This window comes from Sminthopsis crassicaudata, chromosome 1, assembly GCF_048593235.1.
Source record: "Sminthopsis crassicaudata isolate SCR6 chromosome 1, ASM4859323v1, whole genome shotgun sequence".
In the NCBI taxonomy this organism is placed as follows: Eukaryota; Metazoa; Chordata; class Mammalia; order Dasyuromorphia; family Dasyuridae; genus Sminthopsis; species Sminthopsis crassicaudata.
The window spans coordinates 47,271,318-47,295,376 of NC_133617.1; the positions used below are offsets into that span (position 1 = coordinate 47,271,318).

Here is a 24,059-nt window from a genome sequence, read left to right on the forward strand (position 1 = left end):
GTTCCTCGAAGGGAAGGGCAGTGAGGTTTTTTCCCTTCTATCAGGAATACTTAGCAAATTAGGCACAGGATAAACACTTAAAGCTTTTTACCTCAACCCACTTAAGTTTTCCCCCCCCCAGGCTGGAGTTAAGTGACTTGCCCAGGGTCACACAGCCAGGAAATGCTAAGTGTCTGAGACCAGATTTGAACTCCGGTCCTCCTGAATTCAAGGCTGGTGCTCCATCCACTGCGCCACCTAGCTGCCCTAACCCACTTAAGTTCTCTAGAAGGGACCAAGAGCGTAGCACCTCTGGCAGCTGCCTTGACCTCAACCTTGCACTTACTAGGCACTCATCACACATTTGTTAAATTAATCAAAATGAGCAAAAACTATAATGCACTGAACCCAGTGTCTGACATATGTCTATACATATAAATGTTAGTTATTGTCATCAATAAACTGACTTGGACATGCTAGACATATGAGAGAAAGGGAAAAAGACACTAAGACTTTTAAATAATTTATTTAATATTAAAACTAGAAAATTCTATTTTCCAGGGCAAGAATATATATATGCTTTGTGAATATGCTCTACTGAAATCCTTTCCTCCTCTGCTGTTTCAGAAGGTGACCACAAGTTCTCTCAAAAGTTATGCCAGCAAAGCAGGACATGAGAAGGCTTCCCAATAGAAGAGCCCAGGAGCAGACTAGATTTCTTTTGTCTGAGGATTACTTTCACCTCTTGCACAAAGGTCAGCACTAGAGCACTGGTGAACAGGTGGGGAAAATTTTCCACCACAGTTACTCACAAAGACTATCTTCCAAAGTGTGGAAAGAGCAATCTGGAACCTGGGTGTATCGACCCTCCCTGGCCCCCAAACCCTGGAACCTGGAAGAAGTGCTATCATCAGCCAAGCTCTAGGTAAGGATTCTGAGCCACTCCTTACAATCCCCTATTTTGGGACTAGGGACTTCACCAACTACATAATCCCCAAATCTCGACCTGGAAAGTCCCCTTTGGGACATCTTGTCTTCCTTAGCTTTTTTCCCCCCAGTAACTTAAGTTTGTGACAATATTCTAATTGGATTACACTGTCATGTTGCTACCTATTCTTATTTCCATTGTCTTTTAAAAAAATTCCAAGTATGTTTGTTGACTGAGTTTTACTTTCAATCATAACACTTTAGACAATATATCCCCATCTCAGTCCATTCCTGGCCCCTTCACTGGAGTTGGTTTCTTTTTGGGTGTTTTGTTATCTTCTCATGAATCCTGGGATAACAATCCTTATGGAATTTCATTCAGAGGATTTTATCTATCTTCCTCTGAACTCTTTGAAATATGCTCACCTAAGTTTTAAGGTGCCTCTCTCCACTCCTTTGCAGAGGGAGAGCATCTATAAGAGTGGAAGAATGCATGTATTGCCAATTTTTTTCACTGTATAATTTGGTTTTGCTGCTATTTCCCCCCTTTTCCTTGTTAAAAGATATGGTTCCCTGGGAGGGGCATGGGGAAAATCTAAGCAATGTAAAAACAAAAAATTCCCTCTCTGATTCCTGGATTTGCTCATGTCAAAATAGTCTATGTATGTTACATAATCCTATTACTCTACACACTTTTAGCTATATTCTAATCATATCTTGTCCCATCAAATAAGTCATACCTAGAAGGTCAGATTTGTCTTCTTGTATTAAGACCTCTAATGCATCTAGCTCATCACCTATACTTTTGGCAAAAGATTAGCATCTTCAAGCCTTACTTCAAAAGCCTGTATAAACAGCTATCTCAAAATCAGTCCTCACCTAAAGCCTTTAACAGATCAGGACACTCTGTGTGCTTCAGTTTTCCCACCAGTAAAACCCCTAAGGATGCTCACAGTTCTAACATTTTAAAGCTTTAATATAAATCTGCAGAATACTACAGAAAGCTTCTCTTTTAAGGTAAAATTTTCATTTTCAATAGAGAAGGTAGAGCTATAATTTTAAAATCTTGTCAAAAGATTCAAATGTTTCATCTCTACAGTCCTAGTCTTGCCAAATCTATCTAAAATACCTATGTCCACAGTGACCATCCTTTTGAGAACCCCTACCTTCCCTCAAGATAGCTCAGGTGCCTATTACTCCCTGCACAGCTCTTCCTCATTCTCCCAGATTTTTTATGCTTTTTCTTAACAATCTCTCCCTTTTGAAATTTGTATTAAAAGTTTGGATGTATTTACTTATCTATATTTAAGCTATATTGTCCCACCCTCACCTCTTCCCATTCTAACAGATTGGAAGTTCTTTGAAGAAAAGGCTTTTTTTTTCTTTTGGTCATTATAGCTCCAGCACCCTGAACTGTACCTAGAACAGATGGGCACCTCACAAATGGCTTCTGACTTGAAATTCTACTGTATATCAATCTCATACAGTATATGTGCATTTACTAATGATTATCTTCAACCAGTTAAGAAATTAATTTTTAATAATCTACCAAGACATATAAAGAACTGTATGAGATATACATATGAAGAGGGGCAGTGTTTGATAGGGTGAACATGGTCTTACCCCTAAAGTTGCCAACTTCATATTCTCCTGCCCCAGAAGGTTCCTACTGGGAAGGGGGAGATATAAAGCTGGGTACTTGTTAAAGGAGAAGAAGTAGAGGTCCCTAAGTTACATAGATTTATTTTATTTTTTTATTCAGAATTTAATAAACCTCAAATGAAATGAGCATTTCCCACATCCATTGTAGAGCAGGGAAGGATTGTATGTGGACTTGCAAAGCACTATTCCATTAAGCTTGCTTTTCTTTTTTAAGTACATAATAACTTCATGTAACTTTAAAAGTTATCCTGTGACTACACCCAGAGAGAGGTCTGTGAGAACTGAGTGTGGATCACAACATAGCATTTTTACTTTTTTTGCTGTTGTTTGCTTGAATTTTATTTTTTTTTCATTTTTTTTCCTTTTTGATTTGATTTTTTGTGTGTGTGCATGATAATTGTATAAATATAATGCCTACAATGGACCTACATATATTTTTACCATGTTTAACATATATTGGATTACTTAATGTGTAGGAGAGGGAATGGGAGAAAGAAGGGGGAATTGCAATACAAAGTTTTGCAAGGGTCAATGGTGAAAAATTATCCTTCAATGTTTTGAAAATAAAAAGCTTCAAAAAAAAAAAAGTTATCCTATGATTCCTTTTGTTCTTTTCTCATTGGAGGGGAGGGAGGGGCAGAGAGACCTTATTCCTAACCTTCTCTTCCTTCCCACTTCCTTCAATCAAAAAGAGAAATAAAAGCCTTGTAACAAATATGCATAGTCAAGCAAAACAATTGCCAGAGACTTTCCACTTATTTGAATTTTCTTCAATTTTAATCTTATAATCAGATTTGTCTTTTAATTAAAATCCAGTTACTAAAAGAATATTGAGACTACAACAGAAGAAAAATAAAGTCTGATAATTTAAAAAAAAAAAATCCTATAACTAAGTAGCATCTGACCAAAGGGAGACACCACATACAAGATAAGCAAGAAAGATGGTCTGGATTTCTGGTACATCCCCGCCATACTTATTTTGGAGGATGTAATCCTGTTCCCTCACCTGAAAATCTAGTCATTCATTTTCAGGGATGCTATCAAGGTGATTTCCGCCATATTGTAGTTTTCTGATCTAATAAAAAAAAAAGATCTTATTTGCATAGCACTTAAGAGGCTTTATAATCTCCTTTGATCCAGGTAATAGCCAACAAAAATAGTATAAATGTTATTATCCCCATTTCACAACTGGGGAAATTTCAGCTCAAAGGTTAAGTGACTTGCCAGATGTCACACAACTATCATACCCAAGAGCTGAACACTTAACTTTTAATTCCAGTACTCTTTCCATACCACACTCTTGACATTCAAAATGTTAACTGCCCATCTGATATTTGAACTTCAGAGCTATTTCCATTTTGCCTCTGAATTTAGAGCCCTGAAGAACCTAGACACAACTTTCCATCATCACTTCTCTCACTGCCCAGCTCTAATTCTCATGGTCATCCTGGAATCCTTCCTCATATCCACTCCACTGTCTTGATTACCTCCTTAATGTCTTCCCTATCAGTTCCCTTCTTTACTTACACAATCACAATCTTATTTCAAGTTTTTATCATCTCTCACCTGGACTAATCCAATTGCCTTCTACCTTTTCCCTCTGCCTCAAATTCCTCCCCACTCTAATATATCCTCCACTCAGCTCCTTAAGTTATAAAAATCTTCTGCTTGGCATTTATATCTGTTCACAACTTGGCCCCTTACTATATGCACTATCGTCTTATACTTTACTTTTCTCCAAGTGTGCTACACTAGCCTATTTATTGCTAGGGAATCAAACATGACTGTCTCTTCCTCTGGCCACCAGAAAACCTAGAATACTCTGACTTCTCACTCATGTCTCAGGAGGGCTTCTTCTAACATGCAGGTCAACCCTTGCCACCTTCTTCAGGCCACCTTTTCATGGTCTCTTCAGCTGTCAGTGTCTTCCCCTCTCCTATCAGACTGTCTCCCCCATTAAAATACCCTTCAAGGGTAGGGACTGCTTTTGCCTTTCTTTGTATCCTTTAGTGCCTAGCACAGTGCCTGGAACAAAGTAAGAGCTTTTAAAAATGCTTGTTATACTGCTTTGTGGACTAAAAGACATACTACATTGCCTTTCATCATTGAACAGCTGCTTCTGACATAATGAATATGCTCCTGGAGGGAGGAGGGGAGGGAGGATAGAGAGGTTAGGAGGACAGAAGGCTAAAATAACTAGGATTCATGAAAGTCAAGGGACACACAGAAAGGAGATTGAAGACAGTGGAAGTATAGACCTTATAAATCAGGAAAGAGTAATCTTTGGGAATGGGCTCAAATAAATACCAGTACCTGAAATCAATGCTGACCAGAAGAGAACTTGTTTTCTAGCACCTGGTATACAGGTTGTATCAAAAGTCTTAGGGTAGGTTTGAACTATTAAACTCAATACTTTTGGACATACTGTATACTAAGTGCATGACATCATATATTAAGTATTTCAGTTACTAAAGTACAGCAATCTAAAAGTATGCAATCAAATTCTTTTAAAAAATATTTCTAAACTGATGTTACTGAGAAAATCTGGAGAAAATAAAATAATCTTTTTCTAAAATATATTTTAATTCTGGCATGTACAAATTACTTTAAAAGATTTTTTATAAACAAATGGCTTCAAAAAAATAAATATTTAATTAACTGACATTTCAGTATTATGTGGAAAAAAAAGATTTTCCTGAGTCAGCTTCTCAAATCAGCTGTGAAAAATGAGTCCTTTCCATTTGGGGTCCGGTCTGTAGGAGTTTAAATAATAAGAGTGTGCTGGGAAAGTAAAGTGATGATAGAGTGGAGGGCAGAGAAGGTTACTACTAGAAGACAAGCTGGGACAGTCTGTAATCTAATTTGAGCAGGGTAACAAGGTTGGAACTAATATACTGGTCAGCCAATTCTAAACACAACCAAAGCTGATCACAGCCTGAATTTAACTTGAATAATCTCGGATATAAGAAAAATCAGGGACCAAGTATTTTGAAGAAGCAACAGTCTGAGGTATTGTACAGAAGTAAGAAAAGCAGAAATTTGGGGCAGCTGGATGCCACAGGGGATAGAGCGCATTCACCTCAGACACTTTAGTATTTCCTAGCTGTGTGACCCTGGGCAAGTCACATAGCTCCAATTGTGGAGGGAGGGAGGGAGGGAGGGAGGGAGGGAGAGAGGAAGGAAGGAAGGAAGGAAGGAAGGAAGGAAGGAAGGAAGGAAGGAAGGAAGGAAGGAAGGAAGGGAAGGAGGAAGGAAGGAGGGAAGGAGGGAAGGAAGGAAGGAAGGAAGGAAGGAAGGAAGGAAGGAAGGAAGGAAGGAAGGAAGGAAGGAAGGAAGGAAGGAAGGAAGGAAGGAAAGAAGGAAGGAAGGAAGGAAGGAAAGAAGGGAAAGAAAAAGAAAGGGAGGACGGAAGGGAGGGAAGGAAGGAAGGAAGGAAGGAAAGAAGGAAGGGAAGGAGAGAGGGAGGAAGAGAAAGAAAAGCAGAAATTTGACATGTCTACCTAGTACAGTCTTTGCCCTCTTGCTGGCTACTCTGTGGTAAGAACCTCATTTTTAGGAGACCTTGTGGATTAGAACTTTGTCTTAGAGATAGGACGCTTACTGGGGTTCCTTCCTTTCAGATCTGTCGGACTCAGCACCTTCAGGTCAAGGAGTGGGAGAAGTAAATGTACCGAGGGAAGGCTCCTCATTAGCCTGGGATCCTCCACTGCGATCCCCTTGAGAAGTTTGTCTTTCCTCTCCAGCCCAAGGTTGCTTTGCCCGCACTCTACATAAATCACCGCACATTTCCTCCATCCTCAGCCCCGGGGCTTTTTTCCATCCTGGGAACCTCAGTCCCCAATCCAACACAAGTGCTCCTCTTAGTTCGAGTCCCAATCGCTAAGCCCCCTCTTCGAGCCTCAATATCAGATTCTCTCTTCTCGCCATTCAAACCTCTGCTACTCTTTCCCTATCTCCTTCCCTCCCCCCGGAGCTTCCTGCCTCCCTCCAATCTCTAATTTCCTCCCGAACCCCCATTTTCCTTCCAGGACATCCTCTCTGTTGCCTCCTGTCACTATCTTCTGGCCCTGCTCCCTAATACCGCTTTCCCTTCTCTCCTTTTTGGGACCTCAAGAACCTTCCCCAATGAGCCCAGCTCACTCCCCACTAAGACCCCCCTCATTCGTTTGTTTTTCCTCCTCCGTCTACCAGCGCTCAGCTCGGTTTCCTGGGACTTAACTGGTTCAGGAAGCCAGGCTGGAAAGGCCATGACCTAAGAGTCCAGGCAACGAAATGCGCCCGGACTTAGCCCCGGGCTTGTCTCCGGGGCATCTCCCAGAGTCGCCTTCCAGAAGGTCTGACACAGCTTTCCCCCGCCCCGTTCAGCCTTCTCGGGTCCTAGGAGCCCCCTTTCCGGGGCCCCACCGACCCCGTCCCACACTATTTTCTGCTCCCAAGTCCCCGCCCCCTTTCTTCCCAGACTTTCTCCGGTTCCAGGACCTTCCCTAAGGTTCCTAGCCGTGTGCCGGTACCCGCCGCGCCCCGCCCCCCGTCTCCTTTTCAGGAGGCACCAGCCCCCTCCCCAATAAGCGCAGTCAACCCCTCCTCCACCTTCCAGCCGGAGCCCCGCACCCCCTGGCTCGGTAACACCAAGGGCTCTGCGCAGCTGCCCCCGCTGGGCCCCGCACCCCGTGTCAGCTCCCCTTCGGCTTCAGCCTCGGCCCCGGTCCAGGCCTCAGTTTAGGTTCCGCCGCCCCCGCCAGGGCCCGTTGAAATCTCTTTCCAGCCGGGCCCAGCGCGACAGCGAGGCTGAGGCACCGGGCGGCGCCGGGGCCGCTCTTCCCGAAGGGCCCGCCCTTCCACTCATGCCTCCCCGCCTCAGCCCTGGGCACCTTTGAACAGGTAGTCGTACTCGTCGTCCCGGGTCCCCATTGTTTCGGCTCTTCCGGCGGGATCCGGCCCGTCTCCGCAGCCCCACCACAAACACCCGACTGGGGGGCGGAGCCCGGCCGGCCGCCGAACGACAGTTCTGCCGGCCTATCGGCCGCGGGGCGAAGGCGCGACTGACACCTTGGTTAGCCTATCAGAATTAGCGTCCAGTATGGGCCCAACCTACTGCTTCCACCTACCGGGGACCAGAAAGCAACGGAAAGGGAGAGGAGGGACTTCCCAAAGTGACAGCAACGTCAACCTATAGGAGATAGGCTGGCTGAATCAAGGAACGGAAAGAAATTGATGGTTCTCTAAGCCAATGAAAAGCAGGAAAGTGGAAGGTTTACTGGAGGAAAGGGGCGTAGGCCACCGGGGAAGTCTGGGAATGGAACCTGGAAACGGGAAATGACCTATTAGGCTTGAGAACTGAGAAGGGTTAACGTCGCTGTGACGTCACGCACAAGGCACTTGTCCTTCCTCTCGGAATACTCGGACGTCACAAATTCAGGAATACAAAAAGAACTGACCTAACGAGTACCCCTTATTGCAGATCGCCCCCACCTCTGAGTCGCTGTGACCATATGATGCTGCCCATTCCCTCAGAGACCACCCATCACCCAGACTGTCACCTCAGAGCTCCAGTAGCCATCATACTGATGATCCCTTCATAGACCATTTATACACACCCTTATAGATCACTGCGCTCCCGAACGTCATTGGTCACCCCGAAATCCGCCAATAATCTTGTCCAAAACCCCAGAGATCTTTTGTTCATCTTTTCCCACCTCACCATTCCAGAATCCCATTCACCCTGCGGCTGACCGTCACCCCAGAAACCCCACTTCTTCCGGCCACCACAAAGCTGACCATCCCATACCTGCTTGCTCACCCCCTCCTACTGTCACCTCTCATCCCACTCCTCCGCTGCTTCTCTTTCAGTTGTTGGTCTGCATAGTGTAGTGAGTATTCGCAAATAAGACCTAGCATGCTTCTTGCACGTTATTACTCCTGGCTGATTGATTTCTCAAAGCCTGAAATGTATCCAAAAAGTACAAGACAAATGGATTCCAAAAGTCAAGCTATGTAAGGACTGGATAAAAGACCGGGGACATTTTGATTGGAAAGATCTGGGTGTGGGAGGGGTGGGATGAAAAGCAAAGACATACTTGAAGGACCTCGATGTGGAAAACATTGTTCTGCATGGCTTTTCACAGGAGGTAAATTTCAGTATATTCTTATGTTAGTTGATATAAAAAACCTAGGTAAATTTCAGTATATTATATCAGTATATTATGTTAGTTGATATACTGAAATTTACCTAGATTTTTTATATCAACTAACATAATATACTGATCTAATATACTGAAATTTACCTAGATTTTTTATATTACATCAGTATATTATTATGTTAGTTGATATAAAGAACCTAGGTAAATTTCAGTATATTATATCAGTATATTATTATGTTAGTTGATATAAAGAACCTCCTCACTAGGAAAACTGTGCAAAAAGAGGTCCCTTTAAAATGAAATGGTGAATTCTTCCTCCCTAAATTGGGTGAACACTTCCGGAGACTGATTGCATTACTGATTCCTATTTGGGATGAATTGACAGATTTCTCAATCCTGAGGTTCTTTCCTTCTTTTTATTACAAACAATCTGAAGGGGCCTGAATCCCAGCCAGACCCCACAACCCAAGAGATATAAATCTTTTTACAAGGCCGTTATTTACAAATTACCCTGTCCCCTTGACAGGCCCCAGGGCTGGGCTTTGAAATAGGGACATTCTGAGGTCACTCTCCTAGATCCCCCAGCTTTTGGTCCCATTATCCCGGTCCAGTCAATATGACTGAAGACATTTAAGCCAGACTCCTGGTCAGCCATAAGCCCAGAACCTGGGCTTCTTCCCCCGCGCCCCCCCCCTCCCCGCCCCAAAGTCAGACGACCCGGCCCCTTCTTTCCCTTGTGCATGTAACAGGATGGATGAGCAGAGGGAAAGCCCCTGCTCATTAGTACCACTGGTAACCATAGGTTTACCCACAAGAGGGCAATAGATTAAAGAAGGGGAAGAAAGGACTCATCAGTCTCTTCAAGAGGGAAGGCCTGGAGTCCAAGTCTGGGCCTGCATCCTCTCTTATTCCTCTCTCAGAGTCCTGAGCAGGCCCAGGCTCATGTCCTATCGTCATCATGGATGTCGGGAAAAGGGAGGGAGAGAGTTCTTTTTGCATTTATATCGTGTCTTTGGCCCATTGAACTCTGGCTCTTCTCTGTTAGCCCGGCAACGCTCCTGCAAAAAGGCTAAGACATGGCAACCTCTGTGGGCTGGATCAGCATGGTGGTGGCCTGCAGGGGGTAGTAGCGTCCCCGCCAAGTTTTCCAGAAGATGCCCTGCTTCCTCTGGTGCCGCTGCCGGGGAAGGGAGTGAAAATACTTCCCATTGAGGTTGGAGTGGCCACAAGTACTGAACCACCAGCCCCCTGAGAACAAAAACAGGAGAGCAGAGTCAGGAATGGTGGGGGGAGGGCAAGGGCCCAGATCTACTGTAGAGGCCTAGGTGAAGGGCCGAGGGGTTGGAGTTAAGCTCAAGGCAACAGGCTGCATGGGGTAAAATGAGGGGAAAAGACTGACTCAACAAGCACCAGGCTGGAAGTCAGGAGCCAAGCATGGGCTCTGTGCCCTGTTCTCTGGGTGACCATGAGACGGTCTCTCTCAATATCATCATCCAAAAAATGAGCCGTGGACTAGCAGGAAGAATGCCAGATCCAGAGCATTCAAATCCTGGCTGTGCTCCTTATCATCTGCATGACCTACAAAGTCCCTTAGCCTCAGCTAAGCCCATTTCTTCAACAGTAAAATGGTGAAGGTTGGAGTAGATGATAGGTTTAAAGCTAAAATTGGGGAGCATCTAGCTCAAGCCCTCCTACCCAGGGTCATTGGATGTTTATAACATCAGTTGCGGGCCATACAAATTATCCGTTGAAAACATCAGGCCACAATGGGAAGTGGTCACACCTGGCTTTCAGCTCATCAAAACCTGCCTCCCGTTGGCAGGGGCAGACCAGATGATTCTGTGGGCCTTACACAGCCCATGGGCTCATCTCCAGTCTAGTTTGACAGGTGAGGAAATGGGGGTCCAGAGAGATTAGGTGGTTTTCCCAAAGTTACATAGAAAGTTAAGAGGGAAGAGGCAAGATTTGAACTTAGGTCCTCTGACTTCAAACCTAGTGCTCTTTCCATTGTCAATATCACAGTGACCACTAGACTCTTACACACACACACTCACACACACACACACTGGTGTGGAGTTTGATTATAGATAGGAGATCAGAAATGGGTTTGAAGCTCTGTAGGGTTAGGGATTTATTAATAGTTGGGGACTGAGTATGGTTTTATGGCTTTTAAGAAAGGAGAAAAAGTATTAAAGCTAGATATGGAATTTTGTTTAAGATTAGAATGAACCCTAAATGAAGCTTAAATATAGGCTTTTTTTGAGCATGGATAAGAATTGGGAACTTGTAGATAGGGCAACAAATAGTATCATTAATTCAAGCATTGATTGAGTACCTAACTTTGCAACTGAGAGCCAGGGATGCTTTATTATAAAAGTTATTTAAGGCTGTGTTTGGAAAATAAGTTTGGAGTAAGGAAGAGAATTGAGATTGAAATTAGGGTTAATTTGGAGATTTTCTGCTTACCAGAGAGGTTCTTGGCACAGTTCAGGTCTGTCCTGAGGTCATGATCACGGTCCCAAGTAGAGAAGGGTAAAGATAGTCCATCTTCTGTGGCTGGACCCAGCTCTCCAGCAACTGGCCCTGTGAGCTTCAAGCTATAGGCTGTATCCTCTCCTCCCAAGTGGAAAGGGATCTGGACAGACTGGGCATTGCCCTCCCAGTCTAACAGCTGCACAGCAAGACGACTTCCTCGGTCTCCAGTGATATGATGAACCTTCTCCAGACCCAGCCAAAATTCCCCTGAATTCAGAAACAACCAGTCAGCATGGGGACAAATAACCAGAGAATGCCCATTCTCCCTGGTACAGCGAGCTCCTTGGCTCTGCAGTCTTATCAGACCCAGCATATATGAGGAGAAGGTGGAGAAATGTGTAGGGAAAAGAAAAAAAACGCCAAGAGGCTTCTTGAACCCCCTCAAAAAAGGTCTAGCCTATCATTGAGTGTTTGCCTGATCCTTTCTGGTTTTATAGATTCCCTATCTCACTCCTCAATTTGGTAGTTTGTTCCCTTGGTTATCAATCTGTCCCCTGGAAATACCTACCATTAGGGTCTCCAAAGCCTGACTTGTAGGCCTCCCAAGGCTGGTTAAAGTCCACTGAGCCATTCAGGCGTCTCTGAATCACTGTCCAGCCACCCTCTGCCAAAAGAAAATCTGATTATTAGGATTCCCCTATATAGCAAAGAACAAACACCACAGATGGCCTGAGAAATCCAATACTTCCAGAAGGCTTCCATCAGAAGCCGTAAGGTCATAGGATTCGGGGTTAAAAAGCACCTTAGAGATTAGGCTCAACCTCTTCCTTCTGCCGGGGAGGAGAAGTAAGGCCCAGGGATAGTGAGTGATTGGCAAGGTCACCTGAAGAATAAGTAGCAGCGCCAGATCCAACCCTGTCTTCCAATTTAAAATCTTGGATTTTTCCTACTCAACCATGAAATCTTATACAGTTTATAGTTTTCAAGGCTTATTACACTTAACTGTCAAAGAGATTTTTCCAAGCCATAAATTTCACTCTATCATTCCTCTTATACTTAACTCCAGGGATTCTCTATGACCTCAAATAAATTAAAAACTCCTTTATCTGACACAAGGAACTCATCACGACCTGGCCTTCTATCTTTCCATTCTTCTTACAGATTACTCTCTCATTCACTCTCTATGGTAAAGGCATATACTGGTCTATTTGCTGCCCCTTACATATGGCACTCCATCTCTCTCATCTCATCTGACTCTTAGAATCCCTGGCTTCCCAGGCTACCTATTTTATGATAGGTGAATGACTCACGGTGCAGAACTGGACATAGCCAATGTGGGAATTTGTTTTGATGAACTTCAAATATGCTACTATCAGGCAGTCAACTTCTATTTATTAACTGCCTATCATGTGTTAGGCACAGTGCAAAGTGCTGAAGACCGTAAAGAGAGGTAAAGGTCAGTCCCTTCTCTCCAGGACCTCAAAGTCTAAGGAGGGAGAGCACATGCAGGTAACTATGTACAAATATAGAGGATAAACTGGAGGAGTAGTATTAAAAGGAAAGCACTAAGATTAAAGAGGACTAGGGAAAATCTTTTTGCAGAAAAGAATTTTAGCTAAAACTTGAAAGAAGCCAGGAAGCAAAGAGATAAAGACAAGTAAAATGTTTCAGGATGGAAGACAGCTAACGAAAACATCTGAAATCAGACAATAGACTGGCAAGTGGGAAGAATAGCAAAGAAGCCAGTGTCATGGATTGCAGATCAGTGGAAAGGATTAAATGTTAAGAAGTTATGAAAAGATAGAGAGGGCCACTATAAAGGGCTTTCCAAGTCCAACAGAGATTTTTATATTTGATCCTGGTGATAGGGAACCTTGAATTTATTGATTAGAAGGGGTGGTGATATAGTCAAGCCCATATTTTAAGGAAAATCAATTTGATAGCTTAGTGGAAGATGACTAGAGATGGAGGGTGGGAAGGAGACCAAACAGAAGGCTGTAGACCAGGTGTGAGGCGAGAAAAGTCTGTACCAGAATGATATCACAGGAGAGAGGGAGATAGATTTGAGAGGTGTAGTCAAAGTAGAAACAAAGGATTTGGATGACATATTGGAGATGAGAGGTGAGAGAGGAGTCAAGGATGATACTAGGGTAGTGAACCCGAGTGACTGGGAGGATGGTGGTATTCTACAGTTATAGGGAAGTTTGGAAGATGGAAGGCTTTGGGAGAAAAGATAATTGAATTTAATTTTTGAAATAAGTTTTAAGAAATCTATAGCGCATATAGCTCAAGATAGCTAATAGAGATTAGGACCAGAAAAATATATATTTTTAAGAATCATCTCCAAAGAGATAATGATTGTAACATAGGAACTGCTAAGCTCATCAAATGAAATAATATAGAGAGAAAAAAAAGAAAGGGACTCATGATAGAGCCTTTGATAGAGTCTCTTTCAATTAGTGGGAGTAGCTAAGATGAATATCCTACAAAGGAGACCAAATAGGAGTAATCAGTAAGATCAGAAGAGAATAGCATCATGAGAACTTGGAGAGAGAGGATCTTCAAGAAGAGGCTGATGGACAGTGTTGAAGCTGGAGAGAAGTCAAGAAGGATGAAGATTGAGAAAAGTATATTAGACTTGGCAATTAAGAGGTTAGTGACTTAGTAATTAGTAGCTAACATTATTAACTTTAGAGAGAGTAGTTTCAGGCGAATGATCAGAAGACAGACTACAAAGAATTAAGGGAAGGAAAGGAAGTGAAGATACCTATTTTAGATGGTCCTCTTGAGGGAGTCTGGCACAAAAAGAAGGTGAGATAGAGGATTATAACTATCAGAGATGAAACAAGGTGGGGACATAATTCCCCCCCCCAACCCAATTTGGGAGAGAAATAAGAAAGGAGAGGAGAAGAGAAAGGAGTGAAAAAGACAGAAAAAAAAAAGTGAGTTAAGGCTGATACCCAAAAGAAAGAAAAGGGTCACTGAAACATTTAAAAACTGAACAGGGGCAGCTAGGTGGTAGTTATAGTGGATAGATTACTGACTGTGGAATTAGGAGGATCTGAGTTAAATCTGACCTCAGACAAGGACTAGCTGTATAAGCTAGGTAAGTCGCTTAACCCAAATTGTCTCCAAAAAAGAAAAGAAAAAAGAAAGAAAAGATGATCAGAAAAAGGCCAGAAGGAAACACAGACTAACAGGACTTTGAAATTATATGTTGAATTTGTTATATACTTAAAAGCAAACTGTACAAAAATGGAGATTCACAGTACCATGTCCAATACTCCTTTTCTATCCTCCTCTGTAAAACACTCTTATATGAAAATGCTTTTACTTGGTCTTAAAGTAGAGAATGAAAAAACAAAACAAACAAACAAAAAACCTTCTGAAGGCTTTTCCTGATCCTCTTTAGAAGTTTATGTTTTATGTTTTTTTCCCTTGTAGTTACTTTGGGTATATTTGTTATCATATTTGACCCTGCTTTCTCCCTGTCCCTCCCTCCCTCCCTCCGTGTGTGTGTGTGTGTGTGTGTGTGTGTGTGTGTGTGTGTGTATGTATTTGAGCGCACTGTCTTTCTCATTAAAATCCAAACTCCTTTTAGGCTTTATATCCCTAGCATTTAGCACAGGTATAGTACACATAGTAGGCGCTTACTATGTGTACTGTAGTAGGTGCTTAATAAATTACAGATTAACTGAGAGAGATATAGCAGAATGGATTCAAAGAATGTACAGCCTCAAAGACTTGCCATCTCCTCTAAAGTATATTTATTGTGGAAGCTGAGACTTTCTAGCTCTGTTAGACAATATAAACCACAGAAATGGAGTTTAGCAGATGGAGCGTAGGGTTCTCTTACACATGCCTTAGAGAGTTAAGCAATGGGAAAGGAGTCAGTTTCTGAAATCCCTCAAGCTAGCTGATTGCCACCTTAAAATCTTCTTGACTACTTTTAAATCGGGCTACGGGGATAATACTCTTTTATTCCCTTCCATGGTAACATTTCAATGAGCTTAAAAAGGAAGTCATAGGGACAACAGAATTTACTTGGCCAAGGAGAACACAGAAGGCTGAGGGAAAGTTAGATCTATTCTCCCAAGGGGCCTTAGAATGTGAGCTCCTTGAGGGCTAGGACCACATTTTTCCCTAACCAAGTATCTTCAGCTCCAAGTACAATACCAGGCACAGAATAAAACCCTTAAAATGCTTGTTGAGTGACTGCCCAGCCCCCTCCAATAGACCCACCATCATACCTGGAGTCATCTTGCAGTTCACCAGGAAAGGTAAGGAGCCTTGAGGCTGAATTTGGAAGAGTCCACTCTGGCGTTCTCCACCCAGAAAGAGTTGATGGCAATCCTGGGGCAGCTCTGTAAAAGAGAGATGGACATGAGAGCAAAGGACTGCAGGTGGTCCTCAATCTACTCCCTAGGCAATCAGGCATATTGCAGAGGAACTTTATACACACACACATATATGTATATTCCTCCCCCCACCAAAGGGGGATAGGTTAGGGGTTAATTCCCAAACTCTAAAGAATGACTTCTTTCCTGGGTTATAATTAGGTCTTCCCACTTGACTAAGCTGAGGGCAATAAGCCATGGATCTCTGCCTTGCCTCCTCTCTCCCTCCTCTTCAGCCAAATACACACATATTCTTTGTCTGAGGATATGTGCAGAAGGGCAGGATCAGAGATTTTTTTTTCCTTTCCTAGGGCCCATTTGCCCAACTAAGGAGTGATTCATATCAGAGACTTTCCAGACAGGAGGATTTACTGTGGGAGAGAGAACATGGGGGCCCCAGGGCCTGAAGTGTGTGATGTCTGTCCGCAGGTGGGTGTAAAGACAAACTTGGCCAACTTTATGATTTTTCTTGGACTATCCTGGACCAGGGGCCCTATGGATACCCTTACCTTGCTAAGGGTAGAAGTGACCTTACTGAAACCCTCCAGACCCCTCTTCTGGGGTTGGAGCTTATTTTCTCCCCCATATATCTCAGTAGGACCCCAATAGGGTAAGGGTAGCTAGGGAATTTTAGAAGGGAAGACAGAATCTGGCAGGCCCAGGGAGTAGGGGAAAGGTCAGGAGGGGGATGGGACTGGAAGGACTGAAGTTATTGAAGGACAGTGTCTAGAGGGGGAGGAAGAGTGTTTAGGAAAGAGTGATAGAAGGATTTCCTGGCGGTTCCCCTTTCCCCTACTTTCCTCTCTTCCAATCCTTGTGGCTCACAGCCAAACTCCCAATCTGGCCTTGATTACAACCAGAATGTTTGTCTCCAACAAGTTCTGAACTTTCCCCTACTTGGCGCCCACTCTAGTCGAAACAGGACCCTGTCTCCCCAGGCTCTCCCAGTTTCCCTCTCTCCTGCCCCCCTCCCCATTCCTCCTTCTCCTATTCCCTAGCTTAACTAGCCCAGGCTACTCAGTTCTCCTTAAGAGAGCCACCCCTTCCTCCATCCCTAGCTTTGACTAATAGATTCTTCCCAGGAACTCTCTCCAGAGTAGGTAGGGGCCACTCAGTTCTCCCAGCCAAGGAAAATCTTGGGGCAGGAGAAGCCTGAGACCCTGGGAATAGTGATTTAGATCTATCTGCCTCCTTGGTCCACTGGCAGCCTTGGTGGACCAGGATAGGGGAAACCCACAGGTGACAACCAGAACAGTAGGAAGACACGAAGAATTGCTTCAGGATAAGTGAAGGGAGAGAGGCAACTTTTCTTCCAGTTGGAAATCAGCTTTAAAATACATGCATATCATATATGTGTGAGATACAGGATAATTGTATTAAAGGAGCAAGATGGCATTTGTGACAGATAGCTCTAAGACTTTGGGCCCTGAGGAAGTTTCTATCACCCCCTCCCTTTTACCTTATGTCTCTATCCTAGGAGCTCATGTTGGACTAATCTTCCTAGGATGTGATCATATCACTTAAAACCTACAGTGGTACCCCACTGCCTTCTAGATCAAATTTGAACTTAGCCTGACCTTCAACAGGTCTCCCTGAACCTTCTCCCCGATATTCCCCTCTGCAACACTTTTCTACTCCAGCCGGGCTGTGGTATTTCTTCCCATTAATCACTTGAAGACCTCATCCAAAAAGCCCTAACCAGTTTACTGATCACTTCTCAATTTGCATTCAACAAAAGTCTATGAGGTTGGAATCATTCCCTGCCTGTTCTGTATGCATTGCTGCTTGAAAAGACACTCAGGGGAGAAAAATAAGCCTTTTTTTCCTCTCAAGGCATGACCCTGGACACACAATGGACCCTCAGTAAAAACTAGGTAAATGGAAATAAAGAGATGTAGAGTTCCTACTGGGACTAAGTATACTTTATTAGAAGAAAGGCAGAACAGAAAGCTGCCTTAGTTTTTCTCCTTGATTAGAGGAAAGGACTGGGAGCAGCTGTTTAGGTGGGGTAGGACTAGGCAAGAGAAGTATCTAGAATTATTTTCAATGAGGATATCCTGCAGATACTAGGTAGCAGGGCAGGTGGATGTCTTCCCCACAAGGGGACTCCAGAACTGGCTAAAGGTAAGTCCAGAAGCTTAAATGTCCTTAAAGATAGGGACACCTCTCGATCCTCTCTGCTTTCACCTTTGGTGGGGTAGCTCTAACTAAACCCATTTCAGAGTCCTGGCTGCGTCCTATTTATTGACTGAGCCAATCACCTTTCTGTTTTGTCGCCCAAATTCTGGTATTTCTTCCTAACCAGTGCAAATTGAAAAGCCATCTTCAGGGAGGAGAGGAATATGTGTGTGTGAAGGGAAAAGCTGAGCCCGGCAGAGGAGGTGGAGGAGCTGGGAGTCTAACGAGATCCGGGACTTACTAGGCTTGTCACTGCTTTTGGGGACAGGACGAATGTGTCGGGCCATTTTCTGGGTATTCTTCTTTCCCATAGGCCTTAGTGGTATCTGTCCCAGCTGCAAAGGAGTCAGGCCCTGGAGCTGCAGACAGAAGAAAAGAGGTTAACAAGTAAGTCTGGGATGAGAAGAAATGGTTGAAGGCCAGTGAAGGTGGGCGCAGAGCCCCGTGCGAGAAATCACACTTCTCAAAGTAAAAAGCTTTTTCAGGTTGTCTTTACCCCCAAGAACCCTGCCTCGGGTTCTAGTCTGCTCAGGAGCCTACCTTGCTCTGCAGCGTTTGAATCTTCAGGTTCTGCTTTTCCAGGTGCTGCTGTTGCTGGGCCACTTTCTGAAACAGTTCCTCAATTCTGCTGTTCTGAGCTCGAAGCTGGGTCTGGGGTCATGAAAGAAAAGGAGATAGATTCATGGGGTCAGCTGAAGGGAGCTTGGATCATGACCAAGGGAATCTCTCTTGTGCCTTGAGGGCAAACGGGACCCCTGGCCGGGAGGACTGAAGGGGCAGAGCGGAAGGATCTCTAGGGGAGCAACCTGACCGCGAAGGGCCGGAGCAGATTGGAGGAGCCGGTGAAGGTGTGGAAGGAGTAAAAGAGGGGAATCTGAGGGGAAGTGGTAGAGAGCTCGACCTGAAAGTCTAGGGGAAGACCACAAGCGGGCTAAAATAAAGCGCCGAGGGGGCCGTGGGGGATGTCTAAGGAAGCTCCAGCAGCCTCGGAAGGAAAGCCCGGTGAGAAGGCGGACGGAGCCGCTCTTACCTGCAGGTTGCGCACCGCTCTCCAGGCGGCCCCCCCAGCGCCGGTCTCCACAGCCTGGTCATCATTCGTTTCCAGCGGCCGGAGCTCGCTCTTCGGTCGGGCTGCGTCTTTCGGCTCCAAGGGGCTGTCTGCGCCTTCCGCGGCCGAGTTCGCCCGGCTCCCTTCGGGGCTCTGCGGCTGGCTGCCCTCGGGGCTGTGACGGGCACGGCGCAGAGGGTCGTCGCAGGCGGGATCCCGGGCTTGGAGCCGGCGGTAGATGTCGTTCACCTGGCCCTGCGTCCGCTCCACGTGCTCCCGAAGCCCGTGTCCGAGCTGCAGGAGACCGTGAGCGATCACGTTCACCTCGTCCCACGAGGCATACTTGGCCTCGGGCCCGGCGGGGGGCACTCGGAGCTCGGGGGGCCCGGGGCGGACTTCGCTGCGGCTGGCAGCGGCTGCGCCCAGCAGCCCCGCCGTGGCGGCACAGAGCACCAGCGCAGCTCCGGTACTTGGGGCACAGCGCATCTTTCTAGTAACGGGTGCTGGGATCCGAGAGGCGACCTGGGATGTAGCTGGGATGGAGGACTCGGGATCCCACTCTCTTTACTCTCAGGTGCGCCCAGGTCCCGTCCGGTACAGCTGCTGTCCACTCACTGGAGGAGCCCCATTTTTATGAGCTGCAGCCCGGCCCTAGGGGATGGGGGGTGTGTCCTGGAGCGGGGCGGGGCTCAGGTTCCCAGCTTCAAAGGGACCGGGCCGAAGTTCCCCTCCCCCAATACCCTCCCTCTTCTTGGAGATTGCGAGGGATTCGCAGCTCCTCCCCTTAGCTGAGATGCGGGGACTCCTGGCTATACCCCAGACCTCCTAGGAAGGAACCAGGAGGCTAATGTTCCTCCACCCCTCGGAAAAAGTGCCTCCCCCAGGGTGGAGATGCTTGGCATTGGCCTCTTCCTCCAGGCCCAGGGACTCAAATACCAGAGCTCTTTTCCCTCCCCCCACCCCCCACCTGGGCTGGCTCCTTCCTTCTAGCTTGGGAGGCAGATGTGCAGTCCTGGCAGCCCAGCGAAGTGGGGGAAAGGTCACTGCTGTCTAAGCCTTACGTCAGCCACAGGGAGGGACTACCCCCATCCCCAAAGCTGTAACTTGGGAGCAGCTGACTCGGGAAGTTTGGGGGAAGGACCAGAGGGGCTGGAGCTGGGGCTGACTCAGCTCTAGCCTACGTGCCCCAGACCCTGTACCAGAACCAAAGGTCAACGTTTGGGCTTGATTTAATTCGATTAAGCTTAAGAAAGAGGCCTACTGTGTGCAGAACATGTAAAGAACGGCACATATTGCTGCCTCTAAAAATAATAAACTTCATTTCTGTAATATTTAGAGAAGGCCCTGAAATGTTGCAGCACTAGTATTGTTGATCCCATTTTTGTAGTTAAATCGAAGTTAGAGGGAGATAACTTGCTCAGGAACACACAATTAGTAAATGGCAGAGCCAGTGCTAGGTATTCTAACCCCAAGTCCACTATAGAAAAGAACAATAAACTGTGCACATAAAATGGGCACAGCTCTTTACCGCTTACAAAACCATCATTCTTTGAGGCAATATTGTGAACCCTCACTTTATAGATGAGAAAATCAGGTGCCAGACTTTCCCTCTTGGTATCTGGTAGTCAGTAGCCAGAGCCAAAGCTAGGGCCTCCTGGACTCTATTAACAATCAATCACTTGATAGGTACCAGGCTGAGCCTCTTTTGCAGAGAGTGAAACTGAGGTCCCGAGAAAGGGATGTGTTTCATCTTCAATGAAAGGGAGTTATTCAGAGATGGAATTGGATGGCAGGTCTCTAAACCCAAGACTTCCTCCATAGATGGGCACAGATGAAAAGATTTGGAGTGTGAATCTCCTGGAAAAGAATAGAAAGAAAAAGCAGTAAGCTCAGCAAAGATCTGAAAAGGCAGATTGACTGAAAAGAGATGCTTAAACAATGACTTTATCAAGGATAAGTAAGTATCTGGGCCTGAGTGGCCCATAGTAAGAGGGGAGTAGGTCGAAGCAAGGCACATCTAATCCAAATTCTCTGGGAAATGGGGAAATCATAAAGCATATCTAGAATACCCCAAAGTCATGCTCAAGTCTTTCTGGGAAAGGCTCAGAAAATGGCCCAAGTTTCAAAAGAGAGTAGGTAGGTGGAGTTCTGTTACTTTCTCTCCTCTGCTAGCCTCCATCTCCTGGGACAGCCTCAGTAAATGCTTCACCCATAAATCTAAACTAGAATCTCCACTCACATGTTGCTCTGTCCACTGGTTTGGTGCTAGGGTCCACCACAATCTAGGTGGTGTCTACTCACCTTGATTGCCCCCCCCCCTCAGCTTTGGGCTCCTGTCTTAGAGGTCCCAGGGTTGTGCCCTCCTGACATTCTGCTCCCTCCTCGACTTTGTGCCCAACCTTAGGAGGCACCAGGGCTTTGCCTACTTCTCTGTTCCTGAGTGCTGTGACACAATGACCTCATTTGTTTTGGGATGAGGGAGGACATTGGATTCCCTCCCACATGTTTTTCCAATGACATTCTGTTGTCCTCCTTGTCCTGAGTCTGGGCCAAGGGGAAGGCCTGGCCTGGCCTGGCACTGGGGCCAGAGGAGAAGGCAGGGTGCCAACAGCCACAGCTTTTGGCCTTGTCTTCTTTCTCACCCACATCTTCCCAGCAGCTGGTGAAAGTTCAACTTCATAGCAACTTCACAGAACTGAGAGGAAGATGTTGGGGAGGGGATAAGGAGATAATACCAGGAAAGGAGAATGTGAAGATGGGAGATGGATTGGAGGGTCACAGATCAGAGTACATTCAACTATTCTTTGTACAGATGAAAAATTTGATTTAGGATATAGAGAGCACCAGAGCAGAAGAAGCTGCTTATTCAGAGGGAGGAGAAATTCTAAACTGAGGATGTGGATTCCCACATGTTGAAAGAAAAAGAGAAAGTAGAAGGCTGGGAGCCTTCCTGTCTTATCTCTTTTCCTTAAAAAGATGATGGTGTGGTAACAAAGCATTCTCTCCCTGACACTGCCTCCTCTTCTCCGGATCTGGGGTCAGGCAATCTTTCTACAGGGAGACAGATAGAATCTGATGAGATTCAACTCAGGAATACTAAGATCTTTATCCCTCTCCATCCTTTTCTTCCACCCCAGGTCCTGGCTTTCCTTGATTTTCTGCATGGTTTCCTCTGGCTACCCTTCTGCTGCTTCCCCAATGTATGCTCCTACTCTGAGGCAGAACAGCCCATAACCCCTTACTTTCCTACATCTTTAAGGAACCCTTTAATCCCCTCCCACTTTGATCCTAGACCATGCCAAATTTTCTCCTACTGCTCATCCTCTTCTCCATGGAAGATTTGGGTTATACTTTTCTTAACCATGGCTGATCATTCCAGTCACTCTAGTCTTATTTCAAGAGTGGTCATTTGCTAAAATGTCACCATTACTTATCTTTCTAATTTCAAATAAAAACTAATAAAATTCAAACAAAATTCTAACTCCAATGCTACATGATCCAGGAATTAATCCAACAAACATTCATTAATCCCTGTGTGCAAAATATTGTGTGAGACACAGGGGATACAAAGACAGACACACATGAACACACACACACATCAGTCTCTGCCCTCAAAAAGTTTGCAAAAAATGTTACTCATAAATACCTATGAAAAATATACATGAAATATATTGTGATCATAATGAGTGGCGTTTTCATCACCTGAAAGGCCTAGGTTTAAGTCTGTGATATATCCTACCTCTGTAATCCTGGGAAACTACCTTAAGCAATTTTCTATGACTAAGTTATAAAGTGTTTGTAAATTTGCATTGGAAAATTGCTGTTTAGAAACTTCCTATACTATTAAATCACAGATCTCAAAAAAATACAAGATTTTTTTTGGGGGGTGGGTAGAAGAATAAAATCAGGAACAGATAGAATCAAGGGTATAAGAAGACAAGGAGAAAGGTCACCTCTTCATTTTAGGACATGCTGTGAAAAAAAAAAATCAAAACCAAAAACATAAGACACTACAATCACCAAAACAAAAAAAAAAAAAACAACCCCCCTAAAAAAAACAACCAAAAAACCCCAAGAAAAAAAATAAAGAAATGCCCATCAATTGGGGAATGGCTGAATAAGTTATGGTATATAAATGTAGTGGCATATTATTGTCCTATAAAAATGATGAGTGAGCTAATTTCAGAAAAGTCTGGAAAGACTTATATGAACTGTTGCTGAGTGAAATGAGCAGAAACAAGTGAATATTGTGTACAAATTATGTGATAATCAACTGTGAAAGACTTGGCCTTTTTCAAAACGAAGTGATACAAGCAATTTTATAGACTTGTGATGGAAAATGCTATCTGCAACCAGAGAGAGAGAGCTATTGCGACTGAAAGTGGGTTGAAGCATAGTATTTTTACCTCTTTTTTGTTTGTTCTTTCCTCTCGTGTTTTTTTCCTCTTTTGGTCTGATTTTTCTTGCATAGCATGAGAAATATGGAAATATGTTTAAAAGAATTGCATATATTTATTTTATATCCATTTGTTTGTTGCTTTAGGGAGGAGGAATAAGGAGAGGAAAGGAAAAAAATTTGGAATACAAAATTTTAGAAGAATGAATGTTGAAAACTATTTTACATGTATTTGGAAAAATAAAATACTATTGAGAAAAAATAAAGTAAAAAAAATATGCTTCAATCTGTATTCAGACATCAACAGTTCTTACTCTGGTGTGGATAGTATTTTTCATAATAAATCCTTCATGGTTATCTTGGATTATTGTATTTCTAAGAGTAGCCAAATCACCCACAGGTGGTCATCTTACCATTTTGCTGTTATTTTGTACATAATATATTTTACATTGTATCATGTGAATATTTGTAGGTTTTCCAGAGAGCATCCTGTTAATCAATTCTTATAGTATAGTAGTATTCCATAATAATCTCATATGACAATTAGTTCAATTTCCCCAGTTGACAGGAATCCCCTTACTTTCCATTTTTTTGCCATCAGAAAAGAGCTGCTATAAATATTTTTTTAAATGTGAGTCCTTCCCCCCCCTTTAAAAAAATCTTTTGGGATTCATATCTAGTAATGGTATTGTTAAGTCAAACTTTATGGTTTTATAGCCCTTTGGGCATAGTTACAAATTGCCCTACAGAATGGTTGGATCAGTTCACAATTCCACCAACAAACAGTACATCCATGTTTTATTTTTTCCCATATCCTCTCCAATATTTGTCATTTCCCTTTTCTGTCCTATTAGCCA

The 24,059-nt window shown here is 44.3% G+C and overlaps 2 protein-coding genes across 3 annotated transcripts in view; both read right to left on the reverse strand.

Moving 5' to 3' along the window:
• RAB11B (RAB11B, member RAS oncogene family) overlaps positions 1 to 7,595 on the reverse strand; it is a 35,239-nt gene extending 27,644 nt beyond the window's left edge. Inside the window, exons 1-2 of one of the 2 annotated variants that reach the window (XM_074301390.1) lie at positions 7,159 to 7,421; positions 3,575 to 3,643 (exon numbers count right to left, since the gene is read on the reverse strand). In XM_074301390.1, the coding sequence (XP_074157491.1) occupies positions 3,575 to 3,590 (16 nt within the window). In that variant the 5' untranslated portion in view covers positions 3,591 to 3,643; positions 7,159 to 7,421. The other variant, XM_074301380.1, reaches the window with a different exon arrangement.
• Positions 7,596 to 9,105: 1,510 nt separating this feature from the next.
• On the reverse strand, positions 9,106 to 19,425 carry ANGPTL4 (angiopoietin like 4). The gene is made up of 7 exons (XM_074301423.1): positions 18,789 to 19,425; positions 18,299 to 18,409; positions 18,000 to 18,117; positions 15,434 to 15,547; positions 11,752 to 11,847; positions 11,175 to 11,450; positions 9,106 to 9,956 (listed from the first exon to the last, which is right to left on the reverse strand). Exons 1-7 carry the CDS (start codon positions 19,290 to 19,292, stop codon positions 9,778 to 9,780), a joined length of 1,398 nt encoding a protein of 465 aa, XP_074157524.1. The 5' UTR covers positions 19,293 to 19,425; the 3' UTR covers positions 9,106 to 9,777.
• Positions 19,426 to 24,059: the final 4,634 nt, after the last annotated feature.